This window comes from Globicephala melas, chromosome 4, assembly GCF_963455315.2.
Source record: "Globicephala melas chromosome 4, mGloMel1.2, whole genome shotgun sequence".
In the NCBI taxonomy this organism is placed as follows: Eukaryota; Metazoa; Chordata; class Mammalia; order Artiodactyla; family Delphinidae; genus Globicephala; species Globicephala melas.
The window spans coordinates 11679838-11707730 of NC_083317.1; the positions used below are offsets into that span (position 1 = coordinate 11679838).

Sequence of the window (27893 nt, forward strand, 5' to 3'; positions counted from 1 at the left end):
ATCATTTTTTTTTTTTTTCCAGCCGTGCTGTTCGGCTTGCGGGACCTTGGTTCTCCGACCAGGCTTCGAACCCTGCCCACTGCAGTCAAAGAGCCAAGTTCTAACCACTGGACCGCCAGGGAATTCGCCAGCTCTTTTTAAAAGTTAAATTCCAGGGTATTAAAGCCTTATAAAATCTGGGAACAGACAATAGTACACAAAATGCACTCTGCTATCTGTTATGCAGTTAAGGACTAATTCCAGTCTTTTGGAAAAAATGGACCATCTTTCTACTGGAGAGATAGGAAAATGCTTTTCTTCTTCAGTCATTCCCTTTCCCCTCAACTCCTCCTCTCTGATGGATGCAGGAACTTTGGGGATGGAGGACCAGGAGTGGCCAGTCACCGTGAGGAGAAATGTTTAATTTCAACCTGCTCCTGAGAGAATTTTTCCATTTCCTCCCTCTTCCCAAGATCTTTTTCTAAGCCAGCATATCGACTCTGCCCACTTTTTCTTTTCTTGGTCTGCATCAATTACTACTTCTTCGCCCAGAAGGTATCTTCTGCTACAACATGAGTTCTAGTGGGGACAGAACGTGGGAAGGGAAGGTATATCCTTTCCATGAAAGACGTATCAAATTCTCTCTTCTTGCCTTTTTTTCACTCAGGTGAAAAAACTGGATGTTACTGGTATTTGTCATTACTGTTAAGTAACAAGGCGTTTCCCGGGCGTCAGAGATGAATTTACTCCTATTTACTTCCCTCTACAGTTTGAAAAAAATTTGCGGAAGCTTACTAAAAACACACGAAGGGTTCCCAGCCTGAATGTCAGTGGTGTTTAACTTCAGATTCAAACGTGTCTAGAAGGCAGATCAATTTACATGTGGGACTAGGGAGTCTCCTTAAAGAGCTTATCCTGAGAAGAAATGTTGGTAAAAGGAAGCAGTGTAGTTCGACGGAGCAGAGTCTGCACCACACTGCAGACTCACTGGGTCAAGGGTGTGCTCCGGCCAAGTCTAAAGTTGAGGCTGTGAAAATGCAAAGGGCAAGCAAGAGAGCTCCCTGTCCAGGAGCTCCGTGGGGCGGTGACGGCAGTGGGGCCCCCTTCAGGTTACCAACGCCGGGCATGCGCACACCGGGTACAGGGACCAGCCCCCTCGGTTGTGAATACCTTGTGAAGACAGCAGTTGCCACTCCTGTGATGCATGTTTAATCAGTTCAAGCAGAACCACCATAAAACCCAAGACTTTTGGCCTCAGTGCTTATTACAGAAAACTGTTTAACAAACTGTTTAAAAAACAGCAATGGGGGTTAAGACAAAGTACAAATGAAATAAGATACAAAGCTCACTGCATGGAAACATTGGAGACATGGTTGTGTCCTTCCACAACTCAACAAGACACACAAACAGTGTCAGAAACACCCATTTGGTTCAAATTTTAGATTTCAGTCATTTGACAATTATTTCCTGCGCACTTTTTCCGTGTGAGGCACCGCACTGTGGTAGGTGCTGGGGATACAGTAATAAGTGAAAGTAAATTCCTGCTCTCACAGAGCTTCCGGTTCCCTGGGGGGCAGACAGACACCACGAAACAAACATGTCAGGTAGTCAAAGGGTTACGGGGAGGAGCGGGCAGGTAGGCAAAGTTTCTGTACACTCTCCAAATTCTTAGGAGCCATCAGAGGCTGCTTTGAAGGTCACAGGTTGGGGAAAAGATACAAACTCTCAATTATATTTTTGAAATAACTTTTTTATAGGTTGCAAATTTCTGGTCAGACTGTTTAGTTCATGGTTCTTGAGCCGCATTTATACTTTTCTAACTAGAAGCTATGCTAAGTCTTTATGGCTGTACTACCGGAGTATGGCCCACATCATGCATGTGCACGTGTAGTATGCACGTATGTTTACAGACGTGTGTCACCACTTACGTATATGTTAATCTACATTACGTATGAATACATTATTTCTGGCTGTAATGATACAAATCTTTTACATAAATGCGTAGGTTGTATCCAGCTTCTCCAAGAACTATCGATATTGTATTTCTGAGGCAATTTATTGGTGCTCCCAAGTATATGGTATTTCCAAGTAAACTATGCTTCAGAGAAAATACTTGTCACTTTACAAGCACATCCTGATGAAGCAACATGTGGACCACAAAGAAGAAGGGGATGGAATTGCATTCTTAGGTCAGAAGACAAGGCAAAAATCGAGGGTTTTTTGTTCGCTGCTGCTCAGATGCTTGTTCGCTGAAAACCACAGGGGGTCCTAAACCCCAAAGACACACAGACTCCCACATCCAGGGACCTGGCGACTTGTGTGGTGTCTTTTCATCCTAATGCCCGAGTTTTCCCTCTTCCACATCCCATGAAGGAAGTGCTGCTTCCCTTTGGGATGTCCATTCTGAAGCAGCCTTCTTCCTGTGGTAAACCCCGGGCCCGCGTGCTGACCAGGCCCGTCGCGCTGACACAGCGTGGAAGCCCGGGCTGACAGGGTCCTGGCATGTTCCTCACTTCCTCGCTACAGAGGCAAATTCCCACTGACAGGGCCTTTACAAGCGAAGGGCCAACCCAGATTTGCTTTGAACCAAAGGCCTCCGGTCGGCAGGATCAAAGGTGTGCGTGGGTCCCCGTAGGGATTCTGCAGCAGAGAACTGCCTCGGCGGGGATCCCTGGCCCATACTGTATGCTCCCCTAGGAGCCGGACCGAGGTCCAGGGAAGCACACGGTGTGCTCTGCAGAGGACGTGCTGAGCGTCACGGCCCTTCCCAGGGCAGCTGCTTTCAACCTTTTCTTCCACCCAGAAGACCACAGCGGACCACTGTGTAAATAAGACTGGCCTGCCGTGATGCTCTGGGTAGCTCCATCTCCCTTCCCTTTCACTGGTCCTTCTGCAACGACTGAAGCTGAGAACCCGGCCTCAGAGGCCACCAGAATTCCTCCACTTCCCTCCTCTGCAGGATCTCCATGAATAATCCCAAATAGCGAATCATTTAAAAATAAGCTATAGATGCCTTTGAAAGGCATTACATATTTTAAAAATTGTTTTCTTCCCAGGTACATTTCCTCCCACACCTTGATAATAAACAATTTGCATTTTCTTGAGTGCATGCAGGCTGAGCAGAAGGGGTACCTGAATACTTCCGGACAGCGTAGAGAAGCTGGCCTGGCGTTAGAAACGATGCAGATACGCCACAAAAACAAACCACCCTCAGGAAGTTAGTCATCAACAGTTGATTACACACATTATTCTTGTTTTTCGCTAAAGTCACCTGCTTCTTTCCTACTGAATGACTCTACTTCTTACTCTGTCTCTTCTCTCAGTACCACTTTCTGGTCCCAAGACTTCTTACATCCGCTGTGACTAATGTCACATACTCCCATATCTTAAAAGATAATAGTAAGCTATCTACTCAGATAGTTTCCCATTTCTCTGTCATTTTAGTGATTATGCACTGTAATCAGAAGCTATTGTTTCAATGTTCTGAATCAGGAAGACTTCATGGACATATAGCAAAAGATTATCTGGTTTTAATCCTAAACCGCAGAAGGGATAGGTAACTGTGATGTAGAAGCCAATGTAATTGGTAAAACGGATAGAATGCCCCTGGAAAATCTGTAAGGACCATACCATGTTTCTGGCATCTGCAGCTGTTTTCCAGAGTAAGCTACCTTTTCAGAAAACTAAGTGATGGTGGTATTCAGGCTTTTCTAAAGGCATTTCCAAAGGGCCTACTTTCGTGTCCAAAGAAAAGACCATATGTTCTAAATGTGTCCTGAAAAATAATGGACTGTAATACTGGGAAGGAGAAGGGACAGATGGTATATGCAGCAGCAGTGGCAGCATGGCGACAGGATCAGCCGATGGGAACACAAGCGCCGCCCTTACCACACGTCAGCGCGGTGGAGCTTAGGGAATCATTAGGAAGACAGAGGGCATCTTCTGGATTTAACTTCTCACATCCAGGGCGGTCCCATGACAGGTCTTTCAAGACCTTACACGTGGAAAAGAATGTAGAAAACTCTTCTCCAAATTCCTCTCAAATACTTAAGTGCTTGCCTGTATTTTTAGGACCTACGATCTGAAGATGATCTTTCTTCCCCCACAAGCAAATATTCTCTTGCTAGTTACTGAGAGGAGTGAGGAGCCCAGGCTCCCACTGCAACTCCCGCAAGACTCCCTAGTATTTTCGAGTTCATTCCTGGTCACACAGTTTCCTGTTCCAGAAGTTCTTCACTTATTTTACTTTCACTGTTTTCGTCTTCATTAGAATAGTTTCCTGAGTCTTGACTAGTTTGGGAATTGTACTTTTTGTGATCTTCAATTGGATTAGTCTCTTCTATGACAGTAATAGTGTTTGCATTTTCAATTATAGAACATCTTTCCGTTTGTTCCTCAGAAGTGGAAAGGAGTAGATTCCTTACTGGCCGTTCAGAGAAATACTAATTCAAAAGGGAAAGAACAGAAACAGATTATTTAAAATCACAAAAATTAGTTTTCTAGTTCTAATAAGCTGTGGTTTCTTCAGTTTTCTAGAAACGCTATCTTTTGACATGCATATTAAAAAGCAAGCTAAGAGCACATCGATTGCACTATAACGTTTAGAATAAGACCATCGCTAGTGAGGTCACGTACATGTTGGTATTGTTTTTGGGAATTATATGAAGAGTTCCTAAGAAAGGTCCACTGTGCTATCAAGGGGTGGGGAGTGGAAGAGTGTGGGCGAGGAAGGAAAGGGAGAACACTGGGATTTGGGACATTTTATTTTGACATAATAAAAATTTTGGTATCTAATCCACAAATACCCAGAGAAAGCACAGGGAGAAATTAATTTTTCCCTGTCCCACTAAGAATAAAGAGCTATTGTAACTTGATAGTTTTAAGTTCTTTAAATAACAGCTCTGAATAGAAGAGTATATAGAAATGATATTTAAAAACTCAGGCATAAAAGAGTAAAACGGTTCATATTTATGGAACGTTTGTACAGTGTTAGGCCCTTCTGGTTTATCTCCTGCGGTCCTCCCAATTCTGCAGGATGGTACTACTGGCTCTGTTTTACAGTCTACGGGCACTTGCTCAAGTACCCTTAAGAGAGCTGCTCAAGTTCACAGAGCCAGTAAGTGCAAATACGCGACAGCCCATCAACAATTCACCTTCAGGTCTCTCACCTTCAGCGGCTCCAAAGCCTGGAGAACCTGAAACAGGGCAGGCAGCGTGGAAGCTGCCCCAGTGAACACACCACCCCCAGGCTGGTGTCCTCACTCAGTTCCTTCACTAACTCTGCCAACTAAAACACCGGGTGCTGTGAAAGGAAACTCATGTTTTGCTCCTTCGTTTTCTGTGATTTTATCCACAGAATACAGTTTTTGCACTGATGAGAATGTTTTAATCTTTTTGTGAATGTAGACTTTCAACAGTAAAACAAGTGCCACAGTAACCAAGCTGCCAAAAAATAGGAGATTAAGGACACACCTTACTATTCCATGTTATATTCTATTAAATGACCGTTTCTAAAGTTAATTTCCTGAAACTCTGAAGAAAAAAACCCCAAATCAGTCTGTATTATTTTCTGAATATCAAGAAAACATTTACATTCTGTTGAAATCAAATATATTTCCCATTCATTTTAAGAAAAATCCAGTTAACTGTTGAAAAGAAAAGTAACATACCTCATCTACAGTGGAAGGAGGTTTACTTGATGGAAAGAACACATAACTGATACACCTCAAGAGGACTTTCACAACATAAATGATAACGATGATAGAAAATAGCGCAGTGCAAATTCCAGCTATCAGCCAGGTTTTGGAAGTATTTCCTAGAAACAAATAAATGGTGTTTAGCATCTATATAGGTTTTGACACACAAATCCATTAAGACTGCTGACAGTTTGTGTGAAACAAACACAGCCACGTGAAAGGAAATATACATTCTATTAAATAATACCAACAATAACATAAAAAAATTCACAACTGAACTAATTAAGGGATTGCCACATAATAATTATATTAAGGAGTATATAAAAAATTAAAATAGTCTCGTTAAATTCTAAGAGTAATCATAAAAGGAAATTAATTATGCAGAGATGCATGAAATAGAAAGCATACAAAAACCACTGAACTAAGCTGAGTATTAAAAATATTTTCTAAAACTGGAAGGCTCGGCGTGAAGTACTCACACAGTTCATGAAGAAAATATTCTCTATATTTTTGTGGTAGAAAGGAAATATTTTACAACTTTCAATGAATTGGTTATTTTTATTAAGTCTTGTTACATTAAAAAAGAAAAGATGCAATCAAAGGTTCTGACCTGGTTTTGTTTTCTCACACACAGTAGCGCTAAAAACACTGCTTTTATTCCACTTGCCATTCTCAGTGAATGCTCTGGCTTTCACACAGTATACAGTCAGCGGTTTCAAGTTAGGAAAGGTAACATCCGTTCTTTTCTCTACAACTTTCCTCTATAAAAAATAAGTAAATTGTTGATAAAATTTAGAACCCCAAGAACTCATACAGGGAATATCTATTTTCTGAATTCCTTAAATAGTCAAGCTAAGACTAGCCTCTCCCAAACACTTAGTTGGTATATGTGTGAGAAATATAAATTTGTTTTGGACAACACGTTATAACCAAACTCAAAAGTTAAACATGGCTGCTGCCAAAAAAAAAAAAAAATGTTCCTGAGACGACTCTAATTTATTTTATAAGTACATGCTGATTTGGTTTAATCACCATCACGTTATCTCTGTTTAGTGGCAGAACAATTAAGTGCAGAGGTTCTGGCCTCAAACTGCCTGTAGCAAGATATCACTCACAGCTACGTGGCCTTAGGCAAGTTATTTAAGTTCCCTGGGCCCTACTCCCAGATCTGTAAAGTGAGGACAATTATTACTCCTATTTGTATTAGTCGGCTATTGCCACAATAATGTATAACAAGACATTACAAGGCCAACAAAATAATGTTGTGCAATGCTGTGTAACAAAACAGCCTGTGGCTCAAAAGATGTTTTTCTTACTCGTGAGTGTCCCAGAGTGCTGGGGGAACGCTCACTGAGGCCGTGGATCAGGTTTAGGTCTGCTCCACAGTCTCCCATCTGCCTGGGGCCAGAGACCACAGGGAGCTTGCTTTCCTCTTGACAAACGGGAGAAGCACGCATGCGCACTTAAGGCCTCTGCTCATACCACATCCACTCCCGTTCCACTGGTTACAGCCTAGTATCAATGAGGCAGTAATGAATATTCCATCCCAAGTATTTGCTGAATAGTAATTTAATCAAACTGTCTGGCAGGGTTGAAGAATGATTGAGACGATTCATGTAAAATACTTGGCCCAGTACCTGATACATAATGAGTATTCAATAAATTTGAGTTGTTATTACGATTGTAATTATTGATGAGTTACCCAGCATAGGATGGCCAAAGGGAAAAAAAAAGTTATTGAATCTACTATTTGTCAAGCAATGTGGTATGTATTTTCATATATTTTACCTCATTTTAAACCTTATAAACATCCTTTCAAAAAAAATTAAGTTACAATGTAATATGTATAAAATGGATAACTAATGAGACAACCTGCTGTATAGCACTGGGAACTCCACTTCGCTGTACAGTGGAAACTAACACAACAGTGTAAAACAACTATACCCCAATTAAAAAAAAAAATTAAGTTACTATGACCACCAGCACTTTAGAGGAGAGGAAACGAAGTTTTAGCAGTTAACCACCTTGCCTAAGGTTACACAATTTGGGGGCTTGAGACACAAATTTAGATCTTTCTGATCTAGGGATGACTGAGAACTAACCATAGTGCTCAGTAGGGCTAAATTCTGCTATGGTTACAGTGTTCAGATAGTTAAAATGAAACTAGCCAAGTTGCTGGAATTTTCTTAGATTTTCAACAGAAAATGAAGTTACAAAGTTTACCAACTTATGCGCACAAGATTTTTAAAGGTTGATTCCTTGATAGCAATTCCACAGGGAAAAGTGATCTAGGAATAATGTGGATTATCTGATGTATATTAGCTTTGTCAGTGGTTTTTGAATTTTAGGGTTTAAACAAGTGTTTCTCAACCCTTTTGTCATGACTACTCCCCTAAGGAGCCTTTTTAGACTATTTTTTCCTAATCCCTCCCCCTTTACAAAGTTGCATAAGATTTTGCTGGGCGAAGTTGAACACTCGAGGCAGGTTTTCCTCCTGGAGGGTCACGAACCACTGTAACAGATAAGATTCTTTTGCGCCCTAAAAACCAATTTTTGCCCTCTTGGAGGTGCCCCACCCCCAGGGGATATGTGGCAATATCTGGAGGTATTTTGGGTTGTCAGAACTGGGACGGAGCGCTACAGGCATCTAGTGGGTAGTGGCCAATGGTATTGCTAGCTATCCTATAATGCACAAGGAAGCTCCCGCAACAAAGAATCAGCCAACCCAAATGTCAAGAGTGCTGAGAAACCCTGGTTCGTGAACACCTGAGAATCCTGTTAAAAATCCAAATTCCTGAGTTCTACCCCCAGAGATTCTGACTGAGAGGGAATAAGCTCAGGATCTGAATTTTAAAAACTAACTTGCGGGGTGCGGGGGGGACTTCCCTGGCAGTCTAGTGGTTAGGACTCCGTGCTTCCACTGCAGGGGGCACGGGTTCCATCCCTGGTCGGGGAACTAAGATCCTGCATGCCACGTGGCGTGGCCAAAGAGACAACAATAACAACAACAACAATTAACTGGGGCCCAGATGCAGGTGATCGTAACTCTTACTGTGTAAAACATGGGAAATGCTCATTGCTTCCTATTGTAAATATCTGAGTTAATCACATAGTCTTAAAGTTTAAAAATTTCCCTAGAATTTTAACTTCAAGCTTTGTTTAACCAAACCACCGTTATAACTCTAAATTATAAACCTATACCACATAGCCTTTTTACCTCAGCGTTTGAAGTGTTTTCCCAAAAAATAACTTCATAAATTAGTGGGTAAGGCTGGTTCACAGACTTGTTTTCAGACTCTTTTGGAGCACCGATAGAGACGTGCAGTGAGTCATCATTAACGGATTTCATGCTAATGACTGGAGGAAATATGACAGCTAGAAAAAATGTGTAAAGACACAAAGTTCAAATTAGACTCAAAAAACAATTTTAAGAGTTCGCACCAAATTGGAGCATTACAATGTAAAGTAAAAACTATCAGCTTACTTTTCATTTCAGTATTAAATATTTTCTCTTCAGACCAAAAAGATGTGTTATTTCCATTAGATGCTTGTACACGGATACGGTGAATTCCTTCTGGGAAAGCATTTTGAGGAATCACACAGCGGGTAGTTTTGACATCTTCACAGTTTGGTATTTGTTTCCATTTGTCTGAATGACTCCCAGGAATCCTTTTTAAAAACTCACTTTTAAGACAAAAAAATGTTTTTTATTCCAAACACATTAATTTAGTAAACATTTACTGAATACCTATAATACACTAGACACTCCGTTAGGGGCTAAGGTTACAGAGATAAACGGTCCTCACCCTCGGGAAACTCACAGGATGGTGGAAGAGACATGTTCACAAAAGAAAACCAAAGATCTTGCTCCAGAGTGTGATAAGGTAGTGGTGTGCTAGGGTTGGCTCGTACCGGTGCACAGAAACAACTGCTAAATTTTCAGGAATGCTGCCAGCTAGTTGTTAAATACAGCCATTTTTAAAAGTTAAGTTACATAAACTTACAAATAAATAAATTATATTAAAAACAAAAGTAATAAATACTCATCTTGTCCTAATTATTTTCCTACATTTTATTATCTATGCTCAAGGCTAGTTACGTCTATCGTGTCTATGCGGCGGAAACGCTGTATGACTGAGGGCTTACTGTGCATCTTCCCAAATGCATGTTCAGTGACCTGTTGGGAGCTTGACAGGGGCCATAATAGGAGTAGTTATATTATAAAAACTGGCAAATGCTACAGATAAGGCTTTTCCCTTCTGGAAAGCCAGCTGCTAAATGTACCAGCACACCTGTGGGTAAGTGCTGTATCAGAGATACACACCAGTGTCCTAAGAGCAAGTCTGCACAGAGCAAGACTGGGCCTGGAGAGGTTAAGTAAGCTGCTCAGAAACCAACAGCTCTAAGCATCTCAGTTCAAGCCTGGAACTGTAACAGCCTCCTGACTTGCCCCCTTGTCTGTCCTGTCTCCTTAGTCCCGCTGCACCACACACAATGTGGCCACCTTCACCCTCCTCAAACACAGGCCTCACGTTACCCGTTCCTCAACACAAAATTCCCAATGGCACTCAAATGCCTACAGGGCAGTCAGAGGCTAAGTCTAAGCTTACGCCATCCTATTAATTCAATGTTCTCTCTCATTGCTCTCCCAGGCCCAAATGTTCTGCTACTCTCAAAGCAGGTCCTCCCTTCTTGTCGGCAAAATTCCAAACGGGCCCCCCAAATTCCTACCTGCTGGTGCACAAGCCCTACATGATCCCCTCCGCCTCAGTGTGGGCAGGATCCATGAACTCTTGATTAGGTTACATTATTTGGCAAAGGTGAAGGGATCTTACAAATGAAATCAAGGTCCCAAACCAGTTGACTTTGAGTTTATCAAATGAGAGCCTATCCTGGGTGGGCCTGACCTGATCGGATAAGCCCTTTAAAAGAGGGTCTAGAGGTTCTAGAGGACAGAGATTCTCTCTCTTGATGGCCTCCAAGAAGCAGGTCACCATGAGTTCTGCAGCTGCAAGAAATGGATTCTGCCAACCACCACATGAGCTAAGGAGACAGCACGAGACAGCTTGTACGAGACAGCAGCCCAGCTGACACCTGAACTGCAGCCTTGCAAGACCCTGAGCAGAGAACCCAGCTAAGCCACACCTGGACTCCTGACCCAAAGTCACGGACAGATAATAAACAGTGTGTTGTTTTTTTTTTTTTTTTTTTTGCGGTACGTGGCCTCTCACTGTTGTGGCCTCTCCCACTGCAGAGCACAGACTCCAGACGCACAGGCTCAGCGGTCATGGCTCACGGGCCCAGCCGCTCTGCGGCATGTGGGATCTTCCCAGACCGGGGCACGAACCCGTGTCCCCTGCATCGGCAGGTGGACTCTCAACCACTGCGCCACCAGGGAAGCCCAACGGTGTGTTTTAAGCTGCTAAGTTTGTGGTAGTTTGTTATAGAGCAATGCAAAATGAACACCTCCTCGTTACCCCAACCTAATTTTGTCTCTTCATATCCTGAGCTTCCCCCTGTGTGTAGCCCCTGCCTGGAATGCCCTCTCTTGTCATTTAAAAACATGTGACTTAGCAATCAAGGCCTGGTTCACACTGCATCTCCTTCCAGAGGGCTTCTTCGGTCTCTCCAGCCCCATCCACCTTTACGCTTCTGACTCTGTAACCCTGATAGTCGGTACTCCACTCCTCAGTCCTAAATCACATTTTGCTATGCGAAGGCAGATAACTGCTTCGGATTTCTAGCGCCGTGTGTTTTATTCTGCTGTACGTTTACGATTCCTTCAGTGCTTTGTACAGCGTGCTAAGGACCCAGAAGAAACGTAGAGACCAGCCATCAGAAATCCCCATCCCTGTCTAGTCTGTGGCCCTACTGGTTAACATGCTTTTGAAAGTGAAGAATACATAAAAGACTCCTCCTGTACAGTTTCCTGATCAGTGTGCGTGTGTCTGTGTGTGTGTGTGTGTGTGTGTGTGTGTATCCGTAAGGGCGTGTATGACATGAATGCGTTTATTATGCAAACTGTTACTGCTTCGAAACTAACACCAAAGGGTCGAAAGCAATCAATCGCAGCAGTACTGACTTCCCTTTTCCCTCGTTTTTTCTGTGTCTTTCTAATCTCTTGCCTCTCACTCCTCCCTTCCTGCTTTACCTACACTTGCCTTTGGCCCCTCTATTCCTCAGTCCTCAGTATCTCTTTCTTTCCCATAGTCCACTTCACCTTCCACTTGATTACCCTCTTCTCTCCTCCCTCTCTACTTATCCCCTACAGTTTTCCAACTAGTATAAACTTATGCAGTCCTCTTGCACTCACGTGGTGCTAAGCTTCACTCATATTTGACTGGTCTCTACTCAATCACGTAGAGCCCAGCTCTCTCCAACTTTCTTAATTTCCCACCAAAGCAATCACTAAAAACTCTGCCAAAGCCACTAAAATAATCAAGACAATGGGAAGGCTAACTTGAATTGAACACGACAGAGTGACTGGACTCAGATCATTTCAAGGACTCATGGAAGAAGTGGGTTCTGAAGAAAAGATCACGGCCATGTGTCAAGTATTCCAGATTGAGGAAATAGCACATGCAACTAGAATCACACCTTCAAAAAAAAAAAATAAAATAAAAGAGAGCCGGTAAGAACACTAGATATTATTAGAATACACCCATTTTACAACAAGTGAAGAAACTGAGGCCCAAAGAAGTTAAGTGATTAGCTCAATGACATCCTGGGACTAGAATTAAACACTCCAGTTCCAGTATATCACAACCACCTTTCCCTCAGGCCACACGTGTGCACGGAGCAGCAGGTGGCTGAAGCCGAGTGAAAAGAAACCTAACAAACTGGGCAAAATGAACTGCAAAAGGACATTTATGGAATAGAACTTACTGGGACCACTGAGCTCGAAAAGTCGTGTTTTCACGTGCGTAATCCCATTGAAGGACATAGACCTGATTTTTAGCATCGATTCGTATATTTTCTGGTGAAGGCACTTTGTGTTTCTCTAGAAGACAAAGAGCACAAAACACACACACATTTTCTCCAGTGAGATGGTAGATGGCTAGAACTCCTAACAGCATGAGCGAGAAGATAAAAGGCTTGCGTCTTATCATAATGACGTAACAGCGAAGTAAGTTATGGTGTGTATTCACACAGGGGAATACTACACAGCCATTTAAAAGAATGTGATAGATCTATATGTGCCGACATAAAAAGAGAGCCTCAATATATTGGGTTAAACAAGCAAGTTTAAAATATATCTGGCAGGACCTTAGTTTTTAATTTAAAAGACAAAAACTCCAAAACTGTAAGTCCAAGTATATACTTACGTAAGCCCTGAAAAAAGTATGAAAGGTTGTACACAGACTGCTGGTGATACTCATCTCTGGTAAATGGAATTGGGGGTCAGGAGGCAGGAGAGGAAACCTTTAAACCCTTCTATACTGTTTGATTTTAAAAACAAAGCATATTAAACTTATAATTAAAATAATAAATCCAAGCTCCTGCCCTTAAACCTTAATCGTTGGCAAGATGTCACTGATTAAATGTACCAGGATGCTTTCATATTTTAACATTTCATCTATAAAGGTAAACTTTTTGGAAGACTAACTGTTCTTCTACCAACTACCTCCCTTTCTTGTGGAATCTGAATAAAAACAATTTTTTTCATTAGAAAATACTTGGATTTTATGCAAAATTTTCATTACTATTTACTTGAGACAAAAATCCCAAATAACATTTGTTGCTTACGTAAATGCTGTTAGAATGCCTTTGCTTTAATGTCTATTAAACCATCACATAAGCTTTAGCAACTATTGGAAAAATGCCCAGATTAATAGGTTGCCAATTTATATACATGGTTATTGAATCTGAAGCAAGACTTCCTCCTTACCTGTGGTGTTTATACAATACACTGGACTATAGAAACCAACTCTTCTTGGTGAACGTAGTTCTGCTTTAACTTTTAAACAATAAGTAGTCTCTGGTGAGAGGTTATAGATTTTATCTCTGGAATAAACAGTTTCAGTCCTTTTCTATAATTAAAAAGAAAAAGAAGTCTGTTCTTTAAAAAAGTAAAAAGTCAAGTTTTAGAATGAATTCATGTCATTCTTCTCTCACATCAAACAAAGATAAAGATAATGCTTACCTCTAGACGTGAAGAGTTTTTCCAGATAACTAAGCTATATATAAAGCTGGAACGGTCCATAGCCCACATGATACTGTCTTTTGTCCCAGGAGGAGAGATGTTTATTATTATTGCCTTATCTTCAGCTTCTAAATGTACATCTAGAGGACCAATCTGAGCTGTAAAAATAAAAACATTTACTATGTAAGTTCACGAATACAAGCCCAAACGTTCATACAACAAACAATTCTAAGCACTTAATATGTGCCTGGCATCTACAACGGAGAAAATCCCTCATGGAGCTCACACTTTAGTGAGGGATGTGGCCAAAAATCCCAAATACACAAGTGCATGTAATGTTATCAGGTCATGGGTGCTATAAGAAAAAATGAAGTAACATAAAGGGACAGAGAATGTCAGCAAGAGCTGTTTTAGGTAAGTTAGTGAGGAGAAGGCTCCCCGAGACGTCTGAGCTGAAACCTGAACAAGGTGAGGGAGTCAGTCGTGCAGGTCTCGAGGGGAGAAGCATCCCCAGCTGAGGGGGGCACCAAGGGCAGAGCCCCTGAGATGGGAACGTGCTCACCATTTTCAAGAGACAGTAGGGGGCGCTCGAATGGCTGAGTGGTAGAAAATGAGATCAGAGAGGCAGCTAGAAGCCAGGTAACAGGCAGAACTCTGTAGTCTGAGTCTGCAGTCTCTGGAGGACTGCTGAGACCTGATTCACATCCGGGAAAGATCACCCTGGTTGATGTGTGAGGAAGCAGGGAAGCTACTGAAGCAGTTTGAGTGACAAATGGAAGTAGCCTGGCGAAGGCTGGTAGCAGGAGTGGAAGTGAGAAGGGATCCGATTCAGGATATACTCTGAGGGTTGATCACTCAGCATTTGTTGATGGACTGGATGTTGCATGAGAGAAAGAGATGTCAAAGGTGATGCCAGGGCTCTTGGCCTGAGCAAATAAATAGGTGACGTCATTAACCGAGATGAAAAACACTGCAAGAAGAGCAGGTCTGGAGGGGGAAAATCAAGAGCTCTGTTTGACATTTTAAATTTGAGACGACTTGTAGACCTCTAAGTAGAGATGCTTAATAGAGAGCTGGTGGTATGAGTCTAAGGTAAGGGGAAGGAATGCGGCTGGAGTGATATAATTTGGGGAGTCAAGAGCACAGATGATGTTGAAAGCCATACGATTCCTGGTGGAGGGGGCGTAGGGGAAGAGGTTCAACGACCAAGCCCTGCAGACTGAGCCCTGCAGCTGTCCAACATTTAAAGGTCTGGGGGATGAGAAGAAACTGACAAAGGAGCAACCAAAGAGCAGCAGGAGAGGCAGGAAAGGGCAGCGCCCTAGAGATCAGAGATGGAAGGGTTTCAGGAAGAAGGGAGTGATGAACATGCCGAAGCCACAGGGGAACTGGGCCAGAAGAGGACAGGGAATCCACTAGGCGCTGTGGAGGTCACGGTAACCTCGGCAAGAGTAGTTTCAGGGTAGTGATGGGGAACAAAGCTCAGATGGAGAGGGCTGGAGAGGGTGTAGGAGGAAAAGTGTACAGAGAGGGGGTACAGATCATTCTCGTGTGAGTTTTGGTATAGGGCAGTGGTTCTCAAACTGTTTGGTCTTGGGACCCCTTTACACTCTTAGAGAAACTGAGGGTCCTAAAGAGCTTTTGTTTACATGGGCTATGTCATTGAATATTTAGCATATTAAACATTAAAATTGATAAAAATTTAAAATATCTACCAATTCATTAAAAAATAGTAATGATAAAACCCACTATGTGATAAAAATGACTATATTTCCCAAAACAAACAAGCCAAAAAGCTTAATGAGGAAAGTGGTGCTATTTCACATTCTGTTCAAATCCCTTTAATGTCTGGCTTAATAAAGAAGGCAGCTGTGTCTCACACCTACTTCTGCATTCAGTCAGTCACCATTTCACATCAAACAGCCTCTAGAAAACTCCAGAGTATACTCACGAGAGAATCAAAATGAAAAAGACAAGTAAGTCTCAGAATTACTAAGAAAATAGTTTGGACTTTATAGACCGCCTGAAAGGGTCTTGGAGACCACACTTTGAGACAACCACTATAGCAGCGGTCCCCAACCTTTTTGGCACCAGGGACCAGTTTTGTGGAAGACAATATTTCCACAGATTGGTGGGGGCGGCAGTGATGGGAGGAGATGGTTCAGGCGGTAATGCAAGCGGTGGGGAGAGATGAAGAGCAGTGAGGAGTGGTGGGGAGCAGTGGGGAGCGGTGGGGAGCGGCGGGGAGAGATGAAGAGTGGTGAAGAGTGGTGGGGAGTGGTGAAGAGCGGTGGGGAGCAGTGGGGAGCGGTGAGGAGCGGTGGGGAGCGGTGGGGAGAGATGAAGAGTGGTGGGGAGTGGTGAAGAGTGGTGGGGAGCGGCAGATGAAGCTTCGCTCGCTCGCCCGACATGCACGACACTCACCTCCTGCTGCGCAGCCCGGGGTGGAAGGGGTGGTTTGGGGTCCCCTGCACCGTAGGGAAAGCAGGAAAATGATGCCATAGCAGGAAGGAGATACCGGTTTAAGGGAATCCTTGTTTGTTTGTTTTTAAAGATGGGAGACTTTATATCATGTAAATGAATGGGCCTGGGAAGAGGCTGTTCTGGTAATATTTAATAAAGAATACAGTGTAATTCAGCTGGCAACTTCTTACCTTCTTGAAATGGTATAAATGGCTTAACCTCATGCCATTGAGAAGTGCTGTTTCCTTCTTCTGCTCTTATGCGCAATTCAATTTTTTCATAAACATTTTTAAGCTTGACTGAAGAAAAGTTGCATTCGGTACTAGTAATATGCTGACACCCAGGCAATTTCTTCCAATTATCCATCCCTGGTCTTCAAGATAAAAAAGCAAATGAATGAATGAACATTATAAATACAAGAGTGACAAACATGTTTTCTATTTACATTAACATTATAAAGTGTAAGTAGTTATTTCTTCTACTTGAGTTAATGTCCTGACAATATTTTTGTGTGTAACGTTCTACTCTTTTTCAATACCTATATACCAAGTTATTATTTATACAATGGAATAATTCTGATATATAGTTAACTTTTTAATGTAAAAAATCCTAATGCATTAGGATTTCAAAGAAGCAGAGAAAGAAAGAACCCGTAAGATAAAAGTGCACTTACTGTTGGCTTTGTTAAAGACAGTTGTGTGACTTTTGGCCAACTACTTTGTATTTTGGATCCTCTCTTCCTTACTGAAAATTTCGGAAGTGGATTTGATGATTCCCTTCTGACCTCTTCCTATGAAGAGACTTACTAACCCTAAGGAAGACCTCAGAATCGGTATGGTTTGAGAATTTCCTCTGCTCTTCTCAAAACCAAACCATTCCTTCTGCATACTGATCTCTATAATTCCTTTGTTACATGACTAGAAACAAAGAACTTAAAATGTTAACATAAACTAACAAACTTCTCAATGTGGATTTAGTCCCTTAAAAAGTTTGGGTGATATTAGATTTTTTTAAAGCATGTGAAGAAACTAAGTTGGCACAGAGTGCCTTAAACAGAAAGGACATGTTGCTACAAAGGGGACAGGAGGCTGAAGTGAAGGTGAGGGACAGAAAACAAACATTAGATTTCAAAATTTTTGCCTGTGGTAAGCCCTGTCTGCCTTAAACCAAAGAGAGAAACTATCCTCTGAGAAGGCATTTTTGTCAAGCCTAATTCATAGTTCTAGCACTAGCTGATTTTTATTTTTTTGGGTAATATTGTAGACCTCATTTTAAAGATGCTAAAGCATGTTTATTTTTTTTTTAATTAATTTATTTTTAAAAATATTTATTTATTTGGCTGCACCGGGTCTTAGTTGTGGCACTGGGGATCTTCATTGCAGCATGCGGGATCTTTTTTTTGTTTTTAGTTGCAGCGTGTGGGCTCTTAGTTGCGGCATGTGTGTGGGATCTAGTTCCCTGACCAGGGATCGAACCCAGGCCCCCTGCACTGGGAGCATGTAGTCTTAACTACTGGACCATCAGGGAAGTCCCTAAAGCATCTTTAATAAAAAGCTAAGGATGCTCTTTATTAAAAGCTAATAGAAATTAGGGATGATATCTAAATAATGTTTGTGCTGACTCCAATTCAAGTCTACCTTATTTTTCAAAAAAGAAACATCTTTAAAATGTTACTGGGACTTCCCTGGTGGCACAGTGGTTAAGAATCCGCCTGCCCATGCAAGGGACAAGGGTTCTATCCCTGGTCTGGGAAGATCCCACATGCTGTGGAGCAACTAATCCCGCGAGCCACAACTGCTGAGCCTGCGTGCTGCAACTACTGAAGCCCGCGCACCTAGAGCCTGTGCTCCGCGACAAGAGAAGCCACCGCAATGAGAAGCCCGCGCACTGCAATGAAGAATAGCCCACGCTCGCTGCAACTGGAGAAAGCCCGCGTGGAACAACAAAGACCCAACACAGCCAAAAGAAAAAAAGTTACCAATAATATACACTACCATATACACTTCATTCCTGGCGAGTTTCCCCTTCTTTACCTATCTGAGATTTACCTATTTGAGATTAGAGTTGGCATTGATAATACCTTGATTTAAATGCAAATCTTCCTGAGAAACTCCTCCACAACAGAATCTATTTTTTTAAAATCCAGACTTTAAAAATCTAAACCAAAAATTCAGATTGTTTTTCCCCTCAAATGTCATTTATTAGAAAATATAATTCCAGAGAAATTAGGAGATTAAGGAAGTTTGGGAAGTGGGTACAGTACACAGACCTCTTTAAATCAGGTGCATAGAGGGTCAAATAAAATGAGCTCCAGGCAAAAGGTCAGTAAAGCATTTCTGGTCCATTTATATGGAGAACTTTTATTATACTCAACAGAAAACCTTATAAAAAATTTAAAACTAAGCCTTGATATGGTTTTAACCCACGCTCACTCTTTACATCTGTCTTTCCTGCTCCAGGAGATGCAGCTGCCCACTCTATTACAACTGCTTTTGCATGTAAGGGAGCTACTACAGTAGTAGCTACTTTTATATTTTCTTAAAAAAAAAAACAAACTTTATCATATACAGTGTTTAGATCACAACAGAAATATAACTTGAAAATAAATGTGTAACCAATAGAAAATTCATTTCATAAAACCAGTTTCATAATAAAACTTCATGCCATCTTTGTCTCTCCTATTCACTAACGTATTCCAAGTACCCAGAAGAGTGTTTGGCATAAAAGGCATTCAATGTTTGTTGAATGAAGACTGCACACTACATACGTCATAATACACTTTATTTATTTTAAATAAATAAATAAATTCATTTATTTAGTTAATTAATTTATTTTTATTTTTGGCTGTGTTGGGTCTTCGTTGCTGCGTGTGGGCTTTCTCTAGTTGCGGCGAGCGGGGGCTACTCTTCATTGTGGTGCACAGGCTTCCCACTGCGGTGGCTTCTCTTGTTGCAGAGCATGGGCTCTAGGCGCACGGGCTTCAGTAGTTGTGGCACGGGGGCTCAGTAGTTGCGGCTCGTGGGCTCTAGAGAGCAGGCTCAGTCGTTGTGGCCCACGGGCTTAGTTGCTCTGTGGCATGTGGGATCTTCCGGACCAGGGCTCAAACCTGTGTCCCCTACACTGGCAGGTGGATTCTTAACCTACTGTGCCACCAGGGAAGTCCCCATAATACATTTTAGATATAAGTCACAAACACTGACGTCTTAGATAAGCATATGTTCTACAGGCACTGGTATCCCAGCAGCTTATTTATGTGTCTGTGTATCATTTATCACCAGTGATATGTCTAATGTTCTGAGAAACACTATATTGAAAAAAATATCTGTCTGCTGCTGACATTAACTACACTTTGGTTGACCACGTTCTCTGCACCACTGTTATGCGCACTTGATACACAATTGTGCAACACTCACAATAGCCTTCCGAGTTACATGCTTCATCACTGGGGTGTCCCAGGCCAGTCTGCCTGGGACTGTCCTGGTTTAACCTTATTGTTCCAGCTTATCTAAAATCAAGTGCTTCTGTTCACTCTCACAAGTACCCTGGTTTGAGTGATAAATTACATATGATCATACTAATTTTTTATCTTTACTTAACAGATAAGGAAACTGTGACAGAGAGAATAAGTAGCAGAGGATAGATTTAAACCCAAGCAGCCTGGCTCAAGTTCATATAACGCTACATCACACTAACCGCTAAACTGGCTCCCCGAACTTGTGACCTGGCATGTTCTTACAAGGCAATTGTTTATAAAGCTAGCAGAACAGAATAGAGAAAGAACACACTGAAATAGTGCATTGGATACTAAAGTCAGAACCGACAGATTATCATGAACTGGAGAATTTAGTAGAAGTGACAGAACGTGTGAAAGAACAAGAACACGAGAGCACTGTCTATGGCTCTGTTCTTTATTACAAGGGTAATTTTATTTTATTATTTTATTTTTATTTATTTAGTTTTTAATTTAATTTTTTTTTGTGTGTGTGGCTATGTTGGGTCTTCGTTGCTGCACGCAGGCTTTCTCTAGTTGCGGTGAGCGGGGGCTACTCTTTGTTGCGGTGCGCGGGCTTCTCATTGTGGTGGCTTCTCTTGTTGCGGAGCACAGGCTCTAGGCACGCGGGCTTCAGTAGTTGTGGTGCACGGGCTCAGTTGCTCCGCGGCATGTGGGATCTTCCCGGACCAGGGCTCGAACCCATATCCCCTGCATTGGCAGGCAGATTCTTAACCACTGCGCCACCAGGGAAGCCCCTACGAGGGTAATTTTAAATAAAGGAATCTGAAATAATCTCTATTATACCTAAAACAGTTGTTTCATAACAACATTCTGAACTAAGGCAAAGAACAAATTTGGTAACAAAACTCAAAGTTCAATTTCAAGAAAATCTCTAAAGATGAAAACTGTTAAATTATCAGCTCTGAGAAAAACCATGTGTGTGTGTGTGTGTGTGTGTGTGTGTGTGTGTGTGTGTGTGTGTGTGTATACATATATATGGTTGACCCTTGAGCAACACAGGTTTGAACTGTGTGAGCCCACTTACACGCAGATTTCTTTCAATAAATACACGTTACAGCACCACACGATCTAGGGTTGGTTGAATCCACAGATGCGTAACCGCAGATATGGACGGCCTACTGTAAAGTTATACTCAGATTTCCGACTGCACGGGATGGGGGTTGGGTGGGGTGACCATCCCTAACCCCCGCCATTGTTCAAGGGTCAACTGTATATACACACAGACACAAATTACTAACCATCAACTGGAGAACAACCGGGCTGAAGTGGCGGAATCCTGGTTCTAGAGGTCCTACACCCTGTTTCTTCACTGCCTGATTCCCTGCCTGCTCTTTCTTGGAGAGGGATCATGGTTAGCAGACAGGGTCCCAGAACCCAAAGCAAAGTACTGTACTTTCTGAGTGGTATTTCCTTCTGTAATCCCTTCATCCACAACTCCCTGTCTGCCTATCCTCTTGGCAATCATTAAGTAGAAAGTTAGCACTAGGGAAGAGGCAGAAACACCAGAAACACTGAGTCTGTGGGAAGGCAGGGTCCAATATACTGATGTTTATAAAGTGTATCTAGAATTAAAACTTCGTGTATGATGGAGACAAGAGGAAAGCCTGACCACAGAAGCCTATTGCAAGACCGTGGCTAGACCTTTAGGGGCACTCTTCCATATCCTCAAGGTATGCTCTAGGTCAGCCCCTAATTTATATTTAAAGAAGTTGGAGGGCTTCCTTGGTGGCGCAGTGGTTGAGAGTCTGCCTGCCAATGCAGCGGACACGGGTTCAAGCCCTGGTCCGGGAAGATCCCACATGCCACGGAGCAACTGGGCCCGTGAGCCACAACTACTGAGCCTGCACGTCTGGAGCCTGTGCTCCGCAGCAAGAGAGGCCATGACAGTGAGAGGCCCGCGCACTGCGATGAAGAGTGGCCCCCGTTTGCCACAACTAGAGAAAGCCCTCACACAGAAACGAAGACCCAAGACAGCCAAAAATAAATAAAGAAAGAAATAAATTTAAAGAAGTTGGAGCATACAGAACAGAGAAGGTATGGCTGTGGACTACAGAAGTTGTCTGCTAGCCTCGTCCCCCAAATCTCTTGCTTCAATACCCAAAGATGAATTTGACTGTGTCTCTATTTGTAGAAATGAAGTTATAAATATTATGCAAAATAGGCATTTTCTTTAAAAAATGGAAAAACCAAATGTTTCCTAAATCTGAAAAAAAAATTTATGGTGTTAAAATGTGGAAGAGTTTGAGAAATAGGTGTGAAACAGAATAAAGGAAACATCATTTAAAATGAAGTTAAAAGTGGTAAAAATTATTCAGCAAATCAATAAGTAGAGTAACGTACATTTTATACTCTGCTGAAAAGGTCACATTCCTGACAGACTCACGGCTGCTGTTCCACTGCAGGATAAAGTTGTCATCAATGATGCAGACCCTGCCATTTTCAGGAGATTTTAGATTTGTTCCCCCTGTCAAGGCAGTAAGAAAGAAGACAGTTATACATACACACATATATACATACTATAGATATTTTATATATTTTTAAATGCTATTCTTCACATCACTGATTGAAGAATGAATACATTTAAATATAAAATATAAAAGTTAAGTATATAAAGGAATCTAAAAAACCTAGTGCTTGCTCTCAGGATAGGGAGGCTGCTAATTATTTCTATCTCTGTATTCGAGAGAGTTGGTTGAGTTTTTAAAATCTACAAAAAGCAAACATTATATATCAATTATATCTCAATAAAGGTAGAAAAAATAAATCATAAAAAGGTAAGCATTGTCTTTTAACTGGAAAAAAAAGGTCTCTGTATAAAAATCGTATTTTTCTTTGGTCTTAGAAGTGATACTGACGTAAAGGATACAGGGTTGCACTGTTTAACAGCCTCAATTTGGTTTCGCATACTATGTTCAGAGAGGGATAGACTCTGATAGAGAGCTGAACAGATGTGGTTTCAGAGCTGACAACTATTCATAGGAACCAAACATTCACATAAGAAAATCGATAGAGATATAAAAGTTTATCACGTCACCCAAGCCCTACAGGAACCTGAAAGGGTCTTGACCACTGAATGTATCGTCTGAACCCTTCTGTTTTATTTTTTTCCGGTACGCGGGCCTCTCACTGCTGTGGCCTCTCCCCCTGAGGAGCACAGGCTCCGGACGCGCAGGCTCAGCGGCCATGACTCACGGGCCCAGCCGCTCTGCGGCATGTGGGATCTTCCCGGACCAGGGCTCGAACCTGCATTTCCTGCATCGGCAGGCGGACTCCCAACCACTACGCCACCAGGGAAGCCCCTTCTGTTTATTTTTAAGGACTTCCACCTAGAGACCTATTTTATTTCTTATGCTTTTTTTTTTTTTTTTTTTTTGCGGTACGCGGGCCTCTCACTGCTGTGGCCTCTCCCGTTGCGGAGCGCAGGCTCAGCGGCCATGGCTCACGGGCCCAGCCGCTCCGCGACATGTGGGATCTTCCCGGACCGGGGCACGAACCCGTGTCCCCTGCATCGGCAGACAGACTCTCAACCACTGCGCCACCAGGGAAGCCCTCTTATGCTATTTTAAAAAACTGAAGTGTAGTTGATTTACAATATTGTGTTAGCTTCAGGTGTACAGCAAAGTGATTCAGTTTTATATATACATGTTGCAGATTATTTTCCATTTTAGGTTATCACAAGATACTGAATATAGTTCCCTGTGTTATACAGTAAATCCTTGTTGCTTATTTATTTTATGTATAGTAGTTTGTATCAGTTACTCCCATACTCCTAATTTATAACCCCCCACCCCTTGCCATTTCTTCCCCCCCCCCCTTTATTTCTTATACTTCTAGTACAAATCTTCCACCAGTTGGATGCCCTTTCTTCTGCTTTTTCCTTTTTGGCCTCTCCAAATAGCGTTTCTCTTCCTCTCTGACCGCCCAAATCCTCCAAGACCCAGCTCAAGTTTGCCCCCTAATAGAAAACCTTCCTCAAATACTGCAGCTCATGCCAACCTTGCTCTTTCTTTACATGCTGCATCATGAATCTGCACCATTCAATTTCACACTAAAGTAGATGTACTCAGCACAGTACCCGACATCTAACAGGCTCTCAAAACTTGCTGATTGAAGACGTCTTTTAAAAAATTGCTTCTTTGGGACTTCCCTGGTGGCGCAGTGGTTAAGAATCTGCCTGCCAATGCAGGGGACACGGGTTTGAGCCCTGGTCCGGGAATATCCCACATGCTGCGGAGCAACTAAGCCCGTGCACCACAACTACTGAGCCTGAGCTCTAGAGCTCGCGAGCCACAACTACTGAGCCCGCATGCCACGACTACCGAAGCCTACGCGCCTAGAGCCCGTGCTCCGCAACAGGGGAAGCCACCACAGTGAGAAGCCTGCGCACCGCAATGAAGAGTAGCCCCTGCTTGCCGCAACTAGAGAAAGCCCGTGCGCAGCAACGAAGATGCGACGCAGCCAAAAATAAATAAATAAAATAAATACATTTATTTAGAAAAATTGCTTCTTTATGTTAAACACAACCTCCAACCATACTGGAAGTTCCTTAAGGCAAGGTATACATAGCTTCATACTTAACCTGCATTTTACAGAGTCCTCAGACTAATGCTGAGTTCACAGGAACTTTTTCCATATCACAAAGGACGATCTTTCATGATGATAAATTACAATTTTTAAAAGACCAGCTTTTAAGTTTACTCTTTTCCCTGCACTATTTCTAGCCTTTACTTCTGCTTCAGGGCAAGGATGTTAACTCCTCGCAGACTTTCTACTACAGAGGTCCTCGTATAGAACTTTTATTTATTGGGATTGCTGCCTCTGCTTTCCGGTTAGAGATATTATGGTACGGAGTCCAAAGGGGAGACAGCTGAGGAAACATTTTCTGATTTTTCTTTTTAATTTGGGGGGTACTCATTGAGTCTCCCCACCCACATTTTCTATTTTACACTCCTATTCTCCGAGACATCATCACCGAATAGAATTACTCCCTCGTATCCCACTCTAAACTTAATCCCCATCCCAGCTGTTGGAATTTTAGAGATTGTATGCAGCCAAAGGACAGTGACTGGGTTTATGGGGTTAACGAAAGGTCTGATGGCATTTGCAGTCTCCAGCCCAGAATACTCTAATTCTAGTAATTCTGGGCCCTGAGACAGGACGCAGCGATTTGATACCTGGGGTAGAGCCAGCTATTCCCTCAGAGATGAAATCCTTCTGCTACTAAGGGAAGGAAACCCTGGAGTTAGAGGCATCTTGGCATTTGGGAGACAAACAAATAATTGATAAATGGAGAGGGACTTGGAAATAGTTATTAAATAGGATTTTAGAGTTCATAGATTTTATTCTATTAGTATTAGCAATATCCCTTTGATAATAGTTTATTTCAACCTTTAGCATGTAAAATATACAAAAGGGTACTTAATCCAATATTTCTATTTATACAATTGGTTGCTTCAACCCTTCACATTCATATTGATGACTAGAAACGGTTTATTATATATATACATTTTTAGTATTTATTTATTTATTTGGTTGTGCTGGGTCTTAGTTGTGGCAGGTGGGCTCCTTAGTTGTGGCTCATGGGCTCCTTAGTTGCGGCTCGCCAGCTCCTTAGTTGCAGCACATGGACTCCTTAGTTGCGGCACACGGGCTCCTTAGTTGTGGTGTGCAAACTCTTAGTTGCGGCATGCATGTGGGATCTAGTTCCCTGACCAGGGATCGAACCCGGGCCCCCTGCACTAGGAGTGCGGAGTCTTATCCACTGCGCCACCAGGGAAGTCCCATGGTTTACTATATTTTTAAGTCTGACATAAATCCAGACACATACATCTATACAGATATAAATTTCCTCCCATATTTTGGATAGTTTTCTTAGACTAGGATCCCAGAGTTGCATTTACTAGGTTTGAAAGTATGAACAGTTTGATGATTTTGAAACATAGAGCAACATTATGATCTCAAGTTAGGGTTAACATTTCATTTAGATTTCAACGTTGCTATTCCTTTGAGAAAAAAGTAGATTAGTTAACTGAAAGATAACTAAGCCCTTAACATATAGGTGGATAATCAAGAACTAAATTGTGTGACCTTTAGAAAAAGTCTAGCCTTAGGCCCCAGGGCTTTGAGGCCAGATTCTCAGGGTTTGATTTCCTCCTAAAGCACTGGCTAGCTATATGGCCTCAGTCCACTCCTCTGTAAAATGAGGATAACAGTGCCTAGCTTTGTTCTGAAAGCTCAATGAGTTCATCCCTTTAAAACACTAAGAGTAGTGCCTGGTACACAGTTAGGAGGGCAATAGATGCCAGGTGTATGTGAAGTTTATTCTAGCTCTCCTCTAATCCAGATTAAAATTGTGATCTTAATGAACGCCCTCCTGGAATGTTAATTTTACATGAAAATTCTGGGGAAAGTCTTTTTATACGAAAGCAAACATGAGTTTAAGGCAAAATCTTCATGAACAAAAGACTCCAAAGAGATTACCAGGGGTTACATCAGGACCCTAGTACCCATATACTATATACCATGTATGTGGAAGGGTTTGAGAAATAGGTGTGAAACAGAATAAAGGAAACATCATTTAAAATGAAGTCAGGAGGCCAGAAGCTGGAGCCTTCATGCACTTTCACTCACCATCAATTCCAGACCCCAGGAGGAAGAATTCTCCTCTACCAGCAACAAGCCCAGCCAATGGGAAAAGCAGCACCATCCTGAACTCTTGCTTTCCTCCAATGGACTTTCTCTCAAAACAGCCCCACCCAACTTCCTCCTTTTTCTCTATCAAGTCACCTTCTTCTCTTTTTGTTGTTGGACTTGCCTAAGGTTTTTGACCTAACTTGCTTGTCCCAAATTGCAATTCCTCTGTTATTCTGGAAGAAACCCATTATGCTGGTAAAATAACCAACTGGCTGTTTTAATTTTTAGGACAAGATAGGATACCATGTACCCCAGAAAATAAGGATATGCTTTTCTAAACAAACAGGTGCTTTAAGCCCTCTAGGCAGCCTCACCAACTCCTGGATTCCTGCTCTCAGCTGCTAGGTCCTGTTTGTCTCTGGGCCTACAAAGACGAAGGGGGACACCGAGTCCCCCTTCTCACTACAAAGTCAACCGTATGATAGCTGCCATTCCTCCATGCATCCCAGCTAAGTTAAGAAAGGCAGCAAATTAGCTTGGTGGCTCCCAGCCTTTGTATTTTGGCTTTGTATTTTTCTTTTATTATTATTACTTTTTTATTAGATTGTACGAATCCTGAGGGCAGAGAAATGCTTGCAAACCTTATCCCCCTCCCACATGGGACCAAGTGACTGTTTACTAAATTGAAGAAACAGCAGCACACAGCTCGTGGCTAAAGCCTTATTAAAAAGTCCAGTCGAGCTGCCAGATTTTTCGGACAGAAACAAACTCGACACCAAAGCTCTCCCACACCCCGCCCCGCGGGGTAGGAGCCCAGGGAACGGCACAGGGCGGAAGGGATGGCGAGGAGGGCGCCCCCAAGCAAGCGGTGTGGAAAGATCTTGAACATCACTTTCTCTCGTTTGATTTTCGAGCCCAAGTCGGTTTCAATGTGAGCGCTGCGACCACGGACAACCAGAGGTCTCCCAGAGAGGACCTCTGTCCCTCCCGGGTCCGAGGTTTCCCACGCTGCCGCTGTCCAGCCTCGCGCCCAGCCCCCGCCCCAGGGAACGCCATCTCTCACCTGAGGCTGCGGGCAACACCCACGGCGCCCCAGCGACCAGCATGAAGGTCGTCGCGCCCAGGAGCGCAAGCATAGTCCGCGGGCCGCCGGCAGCCCTCCAGTCACATCTTCTGCCACCGCAGGTAGGACGAGGCGGCACGAAGGAAGGTTGGGCGCACTGGCTGTCCCCGGGCCTGCGCCCCAAGCTCACCAAGCCCACCTCCGCGTCGCCCCGCCCCTCTGCCCACCGACTCCCGTGCACGCGCCGTCCTTTCTGCGCGTGTGCCACCGTCCGCGCACGCGCGTGGGACACCGGTGGGCAGCGCAGCCTCCGCTGCCCTCCCCCGCGACCTCTCTTTCCGGCCCGAGACCGCACACTCGCGGTACACTCTCGGGTTCCGGGAAGACCGCGTCTAAGCGGAG

General features: G+C 42.8%; 1 protein-coding gene across 1 annotated transcript; it reads right to left on the reverse strand.

Annotated features, from left to right (window-relative positions):
- IFNAR1 (interferon alpha and beta receptor subunit 1) lies at positions 1–27893 on the reverse strand. The gene is made up of 11 exons (XM_030880787.3): positions 27492–27893; positions 22136–22259; positions 16473–16654; positions 13819–13976; positions 13564–13705; positions 12561–12675; positions 9160–9359; positions 8893–9050; positions 6286–6436; positions 5649–5794; positions 1–4421 (listed from the first exon to the last, which is right to left on the reverse strand). Exons 1-11 carry the CDS (start codon positions 27562–27564, stop codon positions 4185–4187), a joined length of 1686 nt encoding a protein of 561 aa, XP_030736647.2. The 5' UTR covers positions 27565–27893; the 3' UTR covers positions 1–4184.

Coding starts and splice junctions, on each gene's coding strand:
- IFNAR1 (XM_030880787.3), bottom strand. CDS start 27,564: ATGCTTGCGCTCCTGGGCGCGACGACCTTCATGCTGGTCGCTGGGGCG. Junction 13,977..16,472: donor ATTTATACCATTTCAAGAAG/GTAAGAAGTTGC, acceptor TTATTTTTACAG/CTCAGATTGGTCCTCTAGAT. Junction 12,676..13,563: donor GTATTGTATAAACACCACAG/GTAAGGAGGAAG, acceptor TTTGTCTTCTAG/AGAAACACAAAGTGCCTTCA.